Source organism: Atractosteus spatula, chromosome 2 (genome assembly GCF_055471065.1).
Source record: "Atractosteus spatula isolate fAtrSpa1 chromosome 2, fAtrSpa1.hap1, whole genome shotgun sequence".
In the NCBI taxonomy this organism is placed as follows: Eukaryota; Metazoa; Chordata; class Actinopteri; order Semionotiformes; family Lepisosteidae; genus Atractosteus; species Atractosteus spatula.
This window is the reverse complement of record NC_142707.1, coordinates 65,295,674-65,314,491: the sequence shown is the minus strand read 5'-3', so window position 1 is coordinate 65,314,491 and position 18,818 is coordinate 65,295,674. Positions and strand designations below refer to the sequence as shown.

General features: G+C 39.5%; 1 protein-coding gene across 1 annotated transcript in view; it reads left to right on the top strand.

The window, feature by feature from the left end:
* LOC148840069 (membrane-bound glycerophospholipid O-acyltransferase 2-like) overlaps positions 1-18,818 on the top strand; it is a 132,592-nt gene that overhangs the window by 98,091 nt on the left and 15,683 nt on the right. Inside the window, exon 6 of the mRNA XM_088907210.1 lies at positions 10,448-10,502. Within this exon, the coding sequence (XP_088763336.1) occupies positions 10,448-10,502 (55 nt within the window). The remainder of the gene's footprint in view (positions 1-10,447; positions 10,503-18,818) is intronic.

Sequence of the window (18,818 nt, the reverse complement as noted above, 5' to 3'; positions counted from 1 at the left end):
TGGCATCCCAGGTCTCAGATTGAACGCAGGGCTCTAGCGCTACAAGGCAGAAACTATACCACCGTGCCACCTACAGTATAGGAACTGTTATATAAAATATAATTGCATAGGTCTTCCCTTTTTGCTATATGGTATGTACTGTATGGAAGAAATCACATTAGCTACTTTGTTGCTAACCTCAACCTGTACAGTATATTGTCTTCAGTATAGAGGCCACAAGAATGCTTGATTTTCACTTCAGGTGGAGTCATGTCATTAGAAAAAGAGAAATGGACACCTATAAAATAGAAGTTTAAAAACCATTACGAGAATTAAAATATATACAGTATAGAGTAATCCCTTGGTTTAACAAACTTGGGATTTAACAGACAAAATAGGGAGTTTTGCCTGTAAAATCAGAAATACTGGACCTTCCTCACAATAAAGAACACAGTAAAATGCAAAAATAATAAAACAACTAACTTCCTAAACAATAATAAATTAACATCTTTTGTACAATATACCTTTAAATAGGTTTAAAAGGTATGAATATCAATGGTGCCCTATAGGGTAGGGAAATTGCTAACAATGGGTGTTTTGTGTTTTGTATGCTATAGTGAATTCTTTATAATTTTGAAAAGTACACTAAAATGCTATCAATATGTAAAAAAAACACTGTAAAATGCATAAATATTAAAACAAGCACAAAATAAATACTACATAGGTTTAAAATTCAGGAATGTCAATGGTGCCCTATAGGGGAAGGTCAGTTGCTTGTGATTACGGTAGGCGCTGTTTGTGTCTTGCACGCTTTAGCTAATTTTATACAGTATATTTACAACACATGAAATGAAGACCTTGTATATTTATGATAAAAAGGGTACAAGAATAATTTTCATTGACTGCGTTGATTGTAGTTAAAACATTAGTCAAAAGATCCAGAAAGCATATAATACTATATACAGTATATATTGATGTTGTGTTTTTGGGCTGACAAAACATCACTTGTGATTGAACATTCAGCAATAACAGACGCCCTTGCCCCAAATTAGCCCCATTAAACCAGTGGTGTACTGTACTAAAAGATCTGTATATTGTATAATGCCTTGCTTAGCATAAACCATGTTTTATCCCAATAATTGTTTTACATACTTGTTCTTGATTGTAACTGAATTAATGAAGCATTTTCTGATTAATACCCTGTGTTAGCCATAGTCCTTCACTACAGAGTAATGAGGAGCAGTGAAGTTGCCTTTCACAAAAACATAATCCACTATTGTATTTCCTTTAAGTAATGATTAGTTATACTCTACTGAATCTCATTAGAGTAACTAGTTGCACATAACTAATTACTCCCTAACATTGCTGATATCTTACGTCTTTTTGTAACAGAGGAAGCTGCCCTTCAGTAATACAATTTTACACATGAGGGCTTTTCAGGGAACTCCAAACCGCTCTGCAAAGAGCACACGACAGAAGGTGAAAATGGACTGTACTTGACTTGGCGAAACCAAGAGTAAGACTGAACTGTGCATGAAAAGCTTTAGTAAAAAGATCAGGCTTGAGCATATGAAGAAAATGTCGCGAGCGGCAGAGCTTCTAATAGATCTGGACAGCGGGTTCTCTCACTGGGGTGGTGGTGGTGTGGAGCCTGGTCTTCAGCTGAGTCAGAACTTCAGAATCGGCTGGATGGAACACAGTGTTCTTGTCCAGGGGAGTCGAACCCATTTGCTACAGGAGGCCAGATTGATTGAAGTGCACTTCAAGAGGGGGCATATAGTACATAACATAAATTATTGAAATACTAGGCACGGCTGTTAAGCGCTTTTATTTATTTTTAGTGTTCAGCGGTTTTTGGTATGTATGTTACAATGACATGCCCCCCTTTAACATGCAGTCAGCAGTCATTTTGTCTTCACTAGATGCAGAATGTAGGTCATTACCCTCCGAGTTGACCATCCATCTGGAGTGTTTTTTTACTATTAAGAACTGTAGTTATGTACAATATCATGGTTGTGATTATAGCAGACTATCTAAATCTCTGTTCTGTTAAAACAATATTGTCGGGACATTTCATTTCAGTCAACAGTTGGTGAAAATAAATGTGCAGCTGTAGACACCACACCCCTCACAATGCAAACGCTCGATTGACTAATTTACACTGCATCAATGGTCTTTCTGTCTGGAGCCGATTCCCTTTTGATCTCGCTTAATTAGTGATTTTTAGCATTTAACAGCCTACTTATTTCTGACAGCTGCTGCAGAAGCAAAAGAAGGAAAGCATTCTCGTAAAAGCTTGAAGCGATAGAAAGTATTGACAAAGCCAAAAGACACGTACTGCCTTGAACTTGGATTCTTGGTGCCGTCTTTATCTTAACTACCTCGCCAGGTTGATTGGTCAAATTATCAAAAACACAGAGCAGTATTCTCATTTGAATAAGCCTGCGCTCGTAAGGTAACAGCGAGTAATAACAAAAATGTTCTAGACCTCCAGAACGAGTCGTACGTTTTAACCTGTGATGTAACAGATATTTCATTTTCATTACTCTGAATTTTGCACAAATGTTCAATTACCTTTCCAAACCCTGAGACGGGGTTGGAGAATCTGCAGGACTGCAATGCGAGTTAAGGCTGATCTCCACTCTCCGCATTTTTGACCTTCTTCTGACATCGTCTGTAGTCGGTGTACTGGAGGCATGTAGAGCTGAGCTTCAGGCATCAAATCCTGTTCATGTTTGTTTATTCTTCAGGTCTAATTTTATGTGTCTTTGTGGTGGAGTGTAAAAATGTATTTATTTGCTACTGTATATATTTCAATGTAGATAATTATTCACTATACTATCCCAATATCATGTCCTCATGGTCCAGTACCTCTTAATAATTATAGTATGCTTGCAAGGGTGATAGCAGGCCCAATTGCTGCTAGTTTCCATGACCCGTCAGTCAAAACCCTGCGGCTGAAGCGTTTTGACCAGTTCGTGAGGGACGAGGCGATCAACGATACCGTGTTTGTGCTGGGCCAATAGCTGGTGTTCGTCCTGGAGGGCACAGCTGCAGGAAATGGGTGTCTTGATGAGCTACAGCTGTGAGCTGTCCTGTTTCAGTGGGCTGTCTGAGGTCTCTTGCGAGACTGCGGATATTCTCTCGGAAAGCACAAATGCGTGTTGGAAGAACACCTTCAGCAAGCAGCCTGACGGGCGGCGCGTGTGTCTGTGTTCTCCGGGGGAGTGACGTAGCTGGGTAGCCCAGTGCTGCTGGCCAAAGGAGCTGCAGAGCTGCAGGGAGAACAGCCTGAGACAGCAGGGGAGGCCGCTGATTGAGAACTAGGTTGTAAAGGGTCAATCTTCAGTTTGAATGGGGCTGTATTGTGCGAGCAAGGTGGCTGGAAAGGTAATAAGGAAGAGAGCTGGGGGGGGGGAGGAGGGGGACGCCATCAGCCGGAGGTGCCATGGAGGTTGTGTGCACAGGTCTTGTGTATTATTCCCCCTCCCACCATTTTTACACAAAGACTCACTCCTGTCAAACAAGAACTATGGCATCTTCAGTCAGTGGCAGCGCAGTTGGATGGAGGTAGAGAACCACGGGGACTGCTGTCCGTACTTTGACAGCAATATCATACAACACAAACTGAATCCTGATTGATGGCTCTGACCTCTGAAGTGCAATTTAAAGAGGAGGGGATGTGCTGACGTAGAGCAAAAAGCATCACTGCACACGGGGCTTACAGAGGCTCATTTAGTACATTAAAGAGAACACACTAAGTAAAGTGTTTCAATAGTCAAATTATGAGGATGTAGAAGTATGTATCAATATTCAGTTATACTATTTAGTGTGACAATCATTTAGCGGACATTTTCTCATTTGCCTTTTTTCCATTGTGGAAAAAATGAATGTAAAACTCTGGGCGATCGGTACTTAAACATGTATGTACAGCAGAAGGTCCCTGGCAACAATTTACATTATGTATCCGACAGAGCAAGGATCTTAACTAAGCAGTGTTATGCAGGTTCCCAACATGCACTTTCCATGAAACCTGCAGTGGTAGTATCTAATTTAGTCAGAAAATACAATAGATCTGATTGTAACCAGCACAGCCGCGAATTCCACAATCATTATGGCAGAAATATCTGACCCAAGAGGTACTGTGGAAATAAGAAAGTGGAAGTAAATAAGTGAAGGACCCAGTACAGAATCCAGTGAAACACCCTGAGTAGACAGAGTAATAACAGACGGGATTTATTCACAGCTCAACATTGTACAGCTTCAAAGGAACAAGTAAAGGTTTATTCCAAGCTGAAAAGAGAAGAATTGCACAACGTTTCGGCTGTGGAGCCTTCTTCAGGTGTCAGTCTGGTCTGAGAAGATCAGAAGGCCATAGGTTTTGTGGATAAAATCAAGAGTGTTAATCTTATTCAGGTAATGCTCATATTCCAAGTACTGTAGGTTTGTTTTAGTTTATGCTTGCTTCTTATTTAGGAAGCCGAGAGCAGAGCAGTGATCTGAAAGAAGTGAAGAAAGCTTTTGAGTGTTTTTTGCAAGGATGCAGAATATAGAAAAAATAAGTGGAATTAACATGAACTTGTTTGGTTGTTTTACATATGTCACTATATTAAATGCTGTTCTGAAAAAAATATTCATCATATTTACATCTAGAAGCCTGCAATTTCTTTCTAAGCTTCAGGAAAGACCAACGTGACAAGGAGTGTATTGAAACTTTCTCTTTTAATTCTGTACGTTTTGACAATCCACAAGTACAGTATGTAGGAACAAATATAGTACAAATATAGGAACACTAGACATTTCTCATTTCTTGTGTTAAAACGTGTTAAATTAAATAGCAGTTCTGCAGACACTAGTGCACAGCATTTGGTAATTCTGTATATGTTAAAAGAAAAAGCATTGGGCAAGGAAGCTCCCTTTCGGTACTCAACTTTAAGGCAATAAGTAGTTTACAGCAATGACTCCGTGCCCCTTAATGCAAAATATGCATTGACAGACATAACCATTTGTGGACTCCCTCAACTAGCTCTCCACTGAGGATAAACTGTGGATAAGCTCCATTCATAAAATGCCAAATCTTTTATTTGACTTTGACTCAAAGGGAATATTATGGCCAGCTTCTGGGATTCAGCTTTAATCTTGTGCGTATCTTTCCTGTGATGTTAGATACTCCATTGGCTCCTAACATGAAATGTTGTAAGATGTCACAGTCCACTTATGTACTGTATGATTGCAGGTTCCGCTTTTAAGGAGAGAACACTTTGAATTAAGAAACAATGGGGACTGGGAATAGCATTAAACAAGTCATGCTTAAGCAGATGTCACTCAAGCTGTCCAAGCCTCTCTGAGGCAGCAATAAGAAAAGACAGTGCTCTTTAATTTGGTCAGACGGCTCTGCATTTCACTGCATAAACAGGAACAGACACGCTTGTTTCTTCTCGTGAGACTGTGTGTAGCGTTGGGGTCATTTAGTTTGGTACCTCAGCTACCTCAGTTTGGTGCCCATCTGCTTGTGGGCACTCATAGATTAGGAGTATTTTTCCTGTTGCTTCATAGTTGAGCTTGTACTTAAATGTATTTATCAATCAAAAGTACTTAAGCCCAGTCTGTATGCAGTTACTCTTGTCATTTCACTCAGAAACAATGGCTTGTGAGCACAGCAGTTGCTTTGGAAATGTTTTTTTTTTCTTGTACCGAATTGGATCATATGCAGATGCTGCTAATAAGGTAAAGAACAGCCTCTGCCTCTGCCCTCAGGACACCCTCTTACCTGACCAGTTTGCAGGATTTCATGCTTCTTATAAAATCTACTGTTGAAAAAAATCTTCTGTTAGATGAATGTGTTTTAATGTGTTTTGTACACTTGATCGTGTGTACCAAACTCCATGCAGGGAAACTAGATTTCCATCAGCCTTTTAAATATTTTCTTCCATATGTCCTAAAATTCACAAATATATTGAATTCCAAGTGATGTGGTCAAGGGGATGAATAGGTCTAATTCAGTGTGTAGCAGTGCAATATTTGCAGGAGGGGAAGGGTTACTGTAATGTGTTCTCTGTGCTTCAGGTTTAAAATGCTGTGGTGGCGTACAATCAAATACAGCATTTTGTGATAAAATATAAAAGCCATAGCCTTACCTTAACATACTGTAGGGGGAAGACAGTTAGATTTCTGACTCGAAGAGCTGCCCAAACAGAGTATACAGTATATGAATAGACATTCGACATTATTTACTGTACATTTTGTGTTTTATAGAGAATACAGCTCAGATTGTGATACAGAGAGGAGCAAAAACCTCCTGTTTGAAAGGTGAATTCTGAGAGTCTTAGGACGAACCACTAAGAAAGGTCCTAGTGTTGCAATGAATTGATTTCCTTGCAAATAGTTCTTAATGTAAAGCAGATGAACAGTTATTATTAAATTCAGGACTGCAGCGCCCAATGATACAAAATTTTCTAACCGGTGTTGTAAAAGATATATAGTGCCTTGCAAAAGTGTTCAGACCCTCCCTATGGTTCAAATTTTGTGAAACTCCAACTACAAATAGACATTTTAAAAAAAAAAGAATATTATATTAAAAAAAGAATGCTCAAACTGAAGACTTCTCATGTCAGAGAAGCTACAGTAAAGGTCAGCAAAAACCAAAGATAAAAATAAAACGTGCTGATGGTAAGAGTTTTCAGACCTGTGAAATCAGTATTTTCTCCCATCTCAGCTACTAAACTCTGCAGCTCTTTCAAATGTCATTGGTCACACAGTGGCATCTCTAACCAGGTTCCTCCTTGTCCACATTCAAAGAGATACTAAGAGTCTTTGAAATGTTTTTACTGTACAGTTTATTCTCCTGGTCTATGGCTTTCTCCAACTTTTTATCCCCGAGTCGTTGTGAAAGCTCCTTGGTCTTCATGTTGACTCTTTACATTAAATTCACTACCTGACTGAGAGACCTTACAAAGAGAGGTGTATTTATCCTGAATCATGTAAATCAATATTATTGTACACTTTCAACTAACTGTGTGGCTTGTCAAGGTAATTTTGTGCTGCTAAATTAGTTTGACACAACAAAGGAGGTGAATACTGATGCAATCATCACTTTTCCATTTTCCTTTCCTATAACCTTTTTACATCCTTTTGTTTGTTGCTTTGAAGGTGTGGAGTAGGTTGTGCTTGTAACAGATATTCAAAGTATCGTGAATACAAGCTTTTAAGTAACAAGATGTGCAAGTGCAAGGGTCTGAATATTTTTCAAGGCACTCTAATTCTATAATTCCTGATTTCTTTAGGTTTGCAACTAAAGAGCAGGTTAATCTGACTAGTGTATAATGGTTAATGAGAAGCATCAAAGCTTTTTGCTCTAGTTTTTTTTCCTTTCCTGATTTTGGGGGAACACTTAAACCTACAAGATCCACAGCTTTCTCGTTGTATGAATTGTGAGTGTGTAATACTGCAGAGTGTCCTTCGTTTCATATCTAAGGGGGATAATGTGAAGTAGCTTATTAACAGCTGCAATCCTGCAGGAGGAAATGATCTTGATACTGTGGACTAGAATCAAGTATGATACAGGACTGAAATGATTAAATAATGACACTTGAACCGATTTTCTCTTCATCTCCCTTCCCATCTGTGGTCTGCAAGGCTTGGTGCTAATAACTAAATGTAGTGTCTAAAATGTGTGATGGCCTATATAAAGACAAATGCTTTAGGTTTTTGAATTTATTTTAGCCAGTGCCCTTCTTATAATGATGTTCCATTAAGTTTCTTCTTTGGCACTATGCATGACTGTACTTACAGTAGCTTAAGTAAAACCCAGTGAGATTATTAGAGGTATATTTTCATCTTTACAACCAAAGACAAAACAACATTGCACTGTTGCACTCGGCCTTTTTTGGTGATAACAGAAATAGAAAAATCTGCACTTTTGTTTTGTTAAAGTAAGCGTTGTAATTTTAGAATAATTGTTTTTTTGTTACTATGATTACAAGGTGTAAATGAGTCATATAATTATTTTTTAGTACTAAAATGTTTTTAAACTAAGTCCCTGAAAGAACAGTGTTGAAATAGGATGGTGTTGCCCTAAGACCTCAGATGTGACACAGTGTGAAATATGCTGTGGATTATGTTTTTTTTTGCCTCAGAATAAAGAGCATGTTAATAGTACCTCCATTGAATGTTGTTTATAACATGACTGCTGAATCACACATTATCATTATCGGTTTGAGCCCACGGATGCTGAATCCAGACTCCAGGGAGTGAGAGCACTCTGTGCAGTTAGTAACAGCTGTTACGACACACAGTAGGAACAAACAGAGGTTACTTCCGTGCTGGAAAGTGGAAAGAAAAAACGTTTAAAAAAAATGTTAAGGCTGCAGAGCCTACTTCAGGTGCGTACCAGCCTGGGTCAACAAAACAAAATGTCTGTCTAATTTCCTGTCTGGAAGTGACCTCTGCGGGTCCTCACCTGGTCTGGTAAACAGACCTACAAGCGTCTTCTGTAGGCCTTTTCTGTACTGAAAGGTCTCTGTTTCTGTTGACGTTTTATCAAAACTGAGACAGGGGCATTATTTTACTTGAAGCGTGGTGGGGTTCTGGAGAAACCTACCCTGCCGGCACCCCAGACAGGGCTGGATGAGATTCTTGGATCCATTATCTACCAGCAACCAGGCAGGCTGGATAGGCCGGACGGCCCGCTTCTCTTTTGAAAACCATTTTATATATTGTCGCTGTTGGCATCGCAGAAGCTTGTAACACAAAGGAGAAGCAAGTCTGACTTTCTTCTTGTGCAAGGCGAAGCCCAGACATGCCTTAAATCTGTCAGCGCAGGAAGGAGCTTGGGACTGAGTGGAGGGAATGTGGGAAATGGGGATCATTGTTGCGTAGTTGGAGGACAGAAGATGGCTATGATGACAACTGCTCAGAGGTCCTGCAGGGAACACTGCGTGTTGTAGAAAGCACTGGGTTTGAGTCAGACGTTATTTTTTCTCCAGTACTCTAACTGAAGCATTTCAGGAGCTATAGTTTTACTGCTATTGCAGTTGTTGTAATTAACAGTAAGAAGTACTATAATTTAGCTTCCTTTGGTATTTTTATTACTTCATAATCTGTTTTCAGACATTTGCGGTGGAGCTGCAATAATTTTCAGGAGATGAAAGGAGGTTCAGGTTTTTATGTTCTCTTTCTACATAATGCTTGGTCACATGGAAGTGTTTTATCTCAACCACACTACATTAATGAAAAACCAATGTGAACTTTTAGTTGAACTTACTTCCGAATCACATTTCCATGTGTTCCTTTTAAAATAATGTGTTATTTTAAATAAAGCATTTGTTACCACCCCGCCAAAAAAACTGTAAAATGTAGTGTCCTGTCTGAGTGTATCTCTGCTATTTTAAAGTTATATCTACAGTAGCATGTCTGATCGCTGTAATAGGAAGGAATGTGTCATGGAAGTTTCATGCTGCTATAGAATGAAGTTTCTTTTTTGGGATATGTTTTGTCATTATGTGTTCTACCGTTGTGCAGGTAGAGTTGTGATTTTGAATACAAGTGACAGGGTATGAATGTTGCCACTGGCTGTGAAAAACAGCCTTAGCAGAATAAGGTGAACACTTGTCTAATATAGGTATACGGTATAATGCAGTGTCCCTGTGTGGACATTTAGTGCACGTTTGCCCACAAAATAATTCACATGGATAGTGGTAGAGAAAAACATTGTGTTTCACAATATACTCAGACGTTTAGTGACCAAGCCATGCCATTGTGATAAATTGACAAATTGAAATTGAAGGTAAAGACCTGTTCATCACAGACTTTATCCGTCCTCTGATGAGGAATACTCTTAATAGTTAGTCTTTTAGAAAGCATAGAATTGCTTTAACTGTTCTTCTCTTTGTTAAAATCAGAAAAGAAATCTAATAAGACTTAATTCACCATCACATATATTTGGTCAAGGCAAGAAACCACAGTTCCATTTTACAGTTCCATTTGACCTCTATTATGATTTATTAGTGTGGTACAGCTGTGGTTCACTTGACTAGTGAAATGGGTCTAAGATCATTAGGGAATGCTTATTATACTTCAGAATTGACCCCTCAGTTCACTCCCTTGTCAAGTCACGCCACTGTATATTCTGAAACTCAAGTTCTTCCTCTTTCCGACACGTGTACAATTTTTATTGAGCCAACTGTGTCAAACATACACTAAGAGATGGCACAGATGTCCTGTGATTTATGGAAAGCACTTATGTTACTCTGCCAGTTTATAGTCAATACAAAGGTTCGCTGTGATCCCTGTACATCTGCATGGTAGAGCTGGTTATGCTGGCTAGTACAGTATGTGCACATCATTGTAACATCCTTTCTTAGTCTTGCCTTTGAGTGAGTGTCTTCAACATGAAGTAACAGAACATAACGTCTCTGACTCCGTTCTGCCTGAAGCCACTTTTCCTGTGTTTTTTTCCTTGTGCTTAAAGGAATGGCACGGAGGGAAGAACAGCTGACGCCAAGTCAAAGAAGCTTAGCTGTAAGGTACGTTTTGAAGGTATGTTTTTTTGTTTCGGGTGAAAAAGCAACAGCTTGCACATTAATGCTTCTAGTGTTTCATGCCTGGGGCGAATCCATCCATCCTTCCATCTGTCTTTTCACTGCTTTATCCAGTACAGGGCTGTGGGGGAGCCGGAGACTATCCCGGCAAGCAACAGGTGCAAGGCAGGGTACTCCCTGGACGAGACGCCAGTCCATCTCAGGGCGCGCACACGGACACAAACACACGCACCCTCACACCAAGGCCAGTTTTTCCAGAAGCCAGTTAGCCTACCAGTATGTCTTCGGACTGTGGGAGGAACCCAGAGCCCCTGGAGGAAACCCATGTGAACACAGAAGGATGATACAAACTCCATGCAGACAGCACCACAGGAATCGAACCCTGGGCCCTAGTGCGGCGAGGCAGCATTGCTCCCCACTGTGAGCCCATCTGGGCTGAGGCGCTCCTTTCAATTTGGTTTTATATTGTATAACTCTAGACTTTCCCTAAATTACTTCCGAAGCTTTTTCCCCAGTAAGTAACTAGAGCATACAATACTGCATTTACAAGTGGTCTGTCCTACACTTTATTCACCACCCTGAGCCAAACCCTTAAGTGAGTCCGGTTTTCTGTGCTGTCTTAAGTTCAAGTCCGATCCAATTCTGCCCTCTCCAAAACGCTGGCTTTATTTAGTCAGCCCCGATAAATTTTCCTTTTGCCGGATATGGTTGAAGTTAATAAAGACTGCCTATCTTTCCGCAGGGTTTTAAATACATTCATAATTATTAAGTGGTCAATGTTTGGGGGGGGGTAAATGTGGATTACAGAATTGATGGGTTACATCTAATACCCTAGCATTTTAAATGAAATATGCAGAATTATTATGAATACAATGAAACATAACCAAACACAGTCATGCATCTATACAGTTCTGTTGTACTTATTACTTTAAAAAGCATTTAAACCCTGTTGCTCTGCCACTTCATAGAAGCAGCGCAACGTTTTTCTTCCGCAATAAGGTTTTCACTAAGATATTATTTTGAGAGTCTGAACACAACCTGAGGTGATATTTATTTTTTTTCTGAAAGCTGACCTCTGTTCTCCTTGACATGCAAGAAACATTAGTGCATTTTTAATGTAATTATAAAGCCAGCAGTACTGGGGGTGTGATCAGCTACTGACTCTTAATGAGCTTTTATTTTCACAAAGATGACATCAGAGCGAGTGTAAAAAGAGTGACGTCAAGGACCTCAGATTCACGCCAGTAAGATGCCCTGTTGTTGCCAAGGAAACATCACGTTCCCACAGCACACTGTGTGACTGCGTTTAACCAGGAGCTGTCACAACCAGGGGAGAGGGAGGAGACAGGGGATGGAAGAGCGAGTGGGGGGAGATTCAAAGGCAGAGAAAGAAGGGTTTAATCAGACCTCTACTCATGTAGCTCTGTGCTTCAAGAAGATATAATCTGAAATAAAGGGGGCTGAAATGTATAGTATGAAACTGTAAAAATTTGAAATTTCCTTGACTAACAAAATTACAAAAGTGAATAAGCCGTAACACATACTGTATTAGGTACATTCTTGCTAGACAGAAAGTTTTGAGATGCTGTGAAAACTTGTTTTTGGAGTTTCTCCCAATATAGCTCATGGCATGAGAACTCTCAGTTATCTCCAGTGGTTTTAACTCCAGCTCCAGGCTGGCTCCTGGCTTCCTCTAGCTGTCCAGCTCTTGAATGGCTCCAAGGTTAAACTTCATGCTGGCTTCAGGACTCAGACAGACCCCCAGCTCCAGGCTGGCTCCTGGCTTCCTCTAGCTCTGGAGCTTCTTCAGTGCTTCGTTACAGCACTCTAGCTGCTTTACCTGTTGCGCTCCGTGTGCTTCTACAGGAAATGATACAAAGCACTATGGTATCACTATATTGTGTTTTAACTGATGTTGCTTAGCTAAGAATACTCTGTTTATTGTTTATTAGTAAAAAAAAATGCATGCTTTTAAAATTGACTTATTTTTACCTTTTTAGGTATCTGTTTAACAAAAACAACATTAACATTTTCAATAATTTTACCTGTTGACACATAAATTTAGAAAATAGGGGAAAAAAACGTATTTTCTTGTATATTATATAATATTAAATAACATGGTTCAGCAACGAATGTGTATAAAATTAGTTGAATACTAACAAAATATTAAGAACTTTGTTTCCCACTTAACATGACATATGAATTTGGGCACTTGCACACATGGAATTATACATCTTTCTAGCTCATTCTTTCTATACGTGACCAGCATTTTCTAGTTTCTCCTTTCTCAGTCTTTATTCGAGGACTGGTTACAGCTTATCAGGATAATTTTCAGTATTGCTTTTGAGAACAGTCCATCATTCTGCACTGATGTTTGCCAGCACACAAAATAGATGGTGAGACAGCTGTGTCAACAAAGGCAAAACCTCTCTGTGATTGTTTTCTCATAAGCCCAAGGGCTGGAGTCCAAAGGGTGCCTCTCCTTCCCTGCATGCACCTTTAGTTAATTGAGCTGATCCCTTACATGCCATGGTCCTCAGGGCTGCAGATGAACGTGCTCTCTTGGGTGGAACTGTATCACTTGCAGGGCGTTTAGAGTAATACGCAAGCCTGGGATAATAGCTTAGGTTTGCTTGTTCTCAAAGACATTTTTTTTTTATTTGTGGATTAAAGAAGGCTGAGGTTTTGATAATCAGTCATTTTCTGAGCATACAGTAATAACCCTTGATGGGATTTTACTTAAAAGGTAGTGATTCATATTAAAGCCAGATTCAGGCTTGGCTTTATCTACTTTCCAAATACACTGTGAATTCACCATTTAAGGGACCATGAGTGGTTCAGCTCGATACTTTGCTGCAGTAAGAACTGCAGCAGCGTCCCAGAGTGGTTTCAGTATCTCAGACACTTCTTTGATGGAGCAGTTTATCTTTTGAATTGATATTTTGTGCAGGTTTCTTCAATTGCACAGGTGGAGTCTCTGACCATTCTGCTTGCATGAAGCCTTTGTCATGTGATAGAGTGAGAGGTGGCTCCCTTGAAAGTCCTGTACAGTATATTGACTCACAGCACAGGCCATGGGGTGGCCTTGAGCCAAGATGGCAGCTGGGATATGGAAAAGAGCTGGATAGGTAGCCACAACTGGGAATTACAATGAGTGTTAGCACCCAAAAAGAATGGAACTCCAAGGGAGGGAAAGGAGAGGTCAGGATAGGCTCACAGTGGGATGAGCCATGCCTTGGATGTCAATCAAGGAGGCTTGTGAAGAGGGAGATTAAGTTTGCATCTAGACTCCGAGGAAGGAACGCCAAGCCGGCTGATTTAGCCCCTGGGAAACCAGGGTTTGGTTGTGGAGGTTATGGAGGAATCTTGACAGAATGGGATCAGCCTGAAAGAAGAGCAAGTGGATAGGGGGTCATGCTGGAAGACAGATTGGAATGGCTAACAGGCTTGTGGACATCAGTAAGCTCTAAGATACTGTAGCTTGAGAAGATGTGTCAAACACCGTATTCAGGTGAACCACAGGCTCTCGACAGGTGGTTTGCGTGGTAGCTCTCTTGCCAAGTGTGCTGCCCAGGAACAGGAGTAGCTTGCTGGACCACGGAGGACTGGAGGAATTAGCATTTGCAGGAGAGAGGCACTGCCTGGCAAGGTAGTAGTGACTCACCATAGTAGCAGTTTTCCGTGCTCCATAGTAGAAGTCATGGTAGTACTTTTATCACCAAAGATGAGAGCAACAGGATCAAGATGCAGCAGGGCGAATTCTTACGAATATTCTGTACAATAACAACTGCAGACGGATGAACAGCCCAAGAGGTATGGATAGAGGAGGACCTTGGGTGAGAGAGAAGGAGACAGTTTTGAAGAACTCGAATTACGAGAGTGAGCTGAGAGGGACAGAGGACTGTGAGAGAGTTTGAGTACGGTCAAGAAAAAGTTTGTCAGTGAGAGTTCTGAGAAAGCGTTGGGGTTTTAAATGCGTCAGGCTGCTATAGAGTAAGTCAGATTGAAACCGTCTTCATTGAGAAATGAGAGAGTGTTGGGAGTGCGCTCTTTTAGAAACCAACAGCAGGGAGCTGTAGGGTGAATCATGACAATGTGGGGCCTTACATATGAGAAGAGAAAGGGAAGAATTGCAGAAGGAAGCGGACTAATGTAAGACCTAGAATCCTGGGTGATGAGGTGGGGGTGGGGAGGTCCAAGCACAGTAACTGTGTGGTGCCAGACCGCTAACAAGATCAAGTGAAATGGCTAACGTGAGTTAAGTCAGGTACGTCAGGTTTCTTTCGATCAGTGCAGTCAAGGGCTAGCACTGTCACAGACAAGCTTGATCGTTGGCAAGCTTGAGTTGCATTTGCAACACAGTCCTTTGGATATTTCTGTGGTCCAAATTCAGTGAGGTACAGCTGAGCATGAGCCAAGCACTTGATGACCTTTCAGATATTCCAGTGTAAATTATTTTCTAAATTCTGTGAATACAGTCAATTGTAAGCATTCTGTTTCGAAACTGTGAAACCTTTCACTTGATGTTGACAAACATGCAGTGTTGTGTTTTTCAGCTTACCTTTACTGACATACACTCTTTAGGATCAGATATCATCTTTGTAAAGATGTAAACCCATATTTTCTACGCAATAGGGGAAATGTCTTTGATACAGACTATTCTGCCGCGCAAACTGGTTGTGGATCAAGAGGAATCCATTCCAGTGCAGCTTTTTCAACGATTCCAATTCCATAGAAAACCTTTTTCCGGAGGTTGCTTTTAAACATTTGAGTAGTGTCTTTCTAGGTGAAAAACTCAGATTCTCATGCCACTGCCTGCATTATTCTTTGCCCTGCTGTAGAAGTTGAAAACAACTGGCAACGTTGTTATAACATTCTCTCTGTGTCATAGCGATGTTGCTATGGAGAATACTGAAGTGGCACTGATTTTAAACTGGAGCATCTGGGGACATGCGTTGATGGGCTTTTCTCGTCAAAAGGTGAAAAGCAGGTTTATAATCTTAAAGGGAACTGCAACGCTATCTTTGCATTTCGGGGTTCGACAGAATCAGCATTAACGAGTGCTCTTCAAGCTGCAATAAAAATAAAAAATGTACACATTAACTTGTAAAACCTCCACTTTACATCACAAATTAGACTAAATTGTCATGTTCTGCAATTCAGAACGAGGCAAAAAAACTTCTGGTTTCGTGTTTCATTCCTTTGACATTGTGAACAAGCACTCTTGTGAATACAGCTCTTTTAACCCAATAGAAATATTGCTTTCGATTTCAGGACGGTTTTGCCGAAAAACTACATTACTAAATTACTACATAATTGTTAACCTAGCACGCACATCATGTTGGAACATTTTGCGGTGAAATGTCTGCTTACACAAAATGTACTTATTCGCTTGGTCATTGCGTGACATTAGTGATTACAGTGACTAGTGAGCAGGAAGGGCTGCATCATGTCGCAGTTCGCAACAACATGGCGGCTTACGGTACTTTCGCAAAGTTCACAATTGTGTGCTTAATTCAAAATGTGTGAAATGTTTCTGTTTCACCAATGAATTTATTTTGTAACCAAGATTTAATAACCGGTCTAAGAAATTGGGACTGCAGCTCCCCTTTAAGTATCCAACTCATGTGGAACCCCATGACTTCAGCACGTGGTTGTAACTCCGTGGCAACTAACTTGTGTTCAACCAAAAGTCATTCCATCACTTCAGAAATTAAATGGATCCAAAAGGTGAATTTAGGCAGAGCAAGGGTTTGGTTAAAATTACATAATTTGTACATTCTTTTGAGAGTTTAGAGAACAAGGTTTTTTCTAAGAAAACCAACTTCACTGTAAGAACTAGATGAAGCTTTCCTATGTAATGGAGCCTGTAACGATATTCCAAAAGAGAGTACGCACATGGTAGCAAAAAAGGCTAGAATGCAATGGCCCCAGTGGTTTTATGAATTTAGAAAAATACGAGGAAAAGGCCTTTGCGTTATAAATGTATTAAGAAAGACCAGGATGCAGTTAAAGGAAAGGATTATAATGAATTTCAAGAAGAACATATAGAAAGGGATATTAAAAAGTCCAAAAATGAAAAAATGTAAAATAATAAAGAATTTTATTACAACACAAATAAAACAGTAAAGGATGAAATAAAGATATGTGGGATAATACCTGTATCGGGAAGCATCTAGATGAAGAAAGAAAATAGCTGATGTGTAAATATTTCAATCACTGTTCACTAAGGACGAAATTGGCAACGTGCTTCCGGCTGAGAAAAGACAAACGTCCCTATTAAATACTATTGGCACAGAAGAGGCAGAGGTTGCACATGCTAGAAGCACTTAAACAAATCTCCAGACCCTTGCGGTATTCTATTGATTGCACTTTAAAAAAAGCAGTTATTCATAGACCGTTAATAATACTCTTCCAACAGTCTCTCAAGATGTGCTACTGCTTGCCCACTCAAAAGAAGGGTAACGAAAATGAACCAAATAATTATAGTCCATCAAGTCTTACTTCTATCACTGTGCCTGCAAGGTTAGGAAACAGCTATTTGAAGAAATCTAGTGGATCATTTTTATGCAAATAGGATCATAGGTCAGCATGGCCTTAGAAAAGATAGGTTTTGCTTAACTAACTTACTAAATATTAAAAAGTTATTGGAGTTATTTAAACAAGCAATGACAGTAATATACACAGAGCACGACAGGACATACACAGAGCATACAATATGGTAGATTCAGAATAGTTTCAGTAACTCTCAAATTACAGGGAGTAGGTATTCGGTGTGATGCCTGTGTGTGGATTGGGAATTGGTGTTGGATATTAAGAAAATTACAGATAAGGGATAAGTGCTCCAGTTGGGGTAATTAGTGGACTACCACAAGAATCTATATTAGGGTCATAGCTCTGTAATTTACATAAAAGAACTTGATTCTGGTGTAGATATTAAACTAGTGCAGTTTGCATGGAGCAGATTAGGAGAATTAGCAAATACTATAGAATCTGCAGTGGAAACTCAGAAAGATTTAGATAGAATTTAAGTCTGGAAAAATGCCTGGAAGAAGACATCTAATACAGACGAGAGAAATGTTTTACACATGTGTAAAAAATAATAAACTAAAGATATAAAATGGGAAACTGCATTTTTAGAAGCTGCTTATGAAAAAGAGGTTTATTTATACAGTTTTGAGAAAATGTTTGTGAACCCTTAGGAATTATATGGATTTCTGCATGAAGGGGCTCCTAAAATGCGATCTGATCTTCTAAGTCATAATATTAAATAAAGACAGTCTTATATAACAAGCAGTACACACAACATTTTACATTGCCATATCTTTATTGAACAAATGGTTTAAACAATCAAAGTCATTGATGGAAAAAGTACATGAACCTCTAGGATAATGACATCTTGAAAAGAGGGTAATTGGAGTCAGGTATTCCAATCAGTGAGTCAGGTGTTCCAATCTATTCAGGTTTGGGATTGGCCTTATAAAAAAAAATCACACAGTTTAGGTTGCCTGCTGTTCACAACAGAATTCTGTTGAAGTGCAATATGGCCCAATCAAAAGAGATTTCAGAGGACCTCAGAAGAAGAGTTGTTGACGTTGTGTATGTTGTTTGTTAAATAAGACTGTCTTTATTTATTATTATGACTTAGATGAAGATCAGACCACATTTTAGGAGCCGTTCATGCAGAAATCCAGATAATTCAAAAGGGTTCACAACCTTTCTCTCACAACTGTATTTGCACGTCAATTTAACCTTCTAGGTAATCAGAATACCGAGGTTAGTATATATGGCATAGGAACCAGATGGATTTCTACAGTATCAACAGTGAACCCAACAACAGATGTCACAAGTGAAAACGATGTGGAAAAACAAAGAACTGTTTGTCTGGAACAAGCTGCCTAGACACATTTTTGAAGCAGATACCCTGGCTTATTTCAACAAATAACTGGAAGAAAATCATGTATAAATTGGCAACAAGAAACCTTGTTTGTAATGTTGATAATTGTCTTTTCCTGCGTTTTAATGAAGATATTTTCAGTATAGTTACAACTGCTACACTTCTGCAAAGGTTCTTCAGTTTTTATGAAATCAAACAGTGTTATTTAAAATTCAATGATGCTTTTAATTAAAGAGGCATTGTAGAATTTTACATTGAAACAGTGTCTTTATTTTAAAACGTCATGTATTTTATAAATAGGACAAAGACCATTCAGGCTGTTTTTTTTTGGTTAAGTTTGCAAAAGATTTAAGATTCGATCTGGATTTTAAAGCTGTTGCATATTGGGGTATAATTAACAGCAA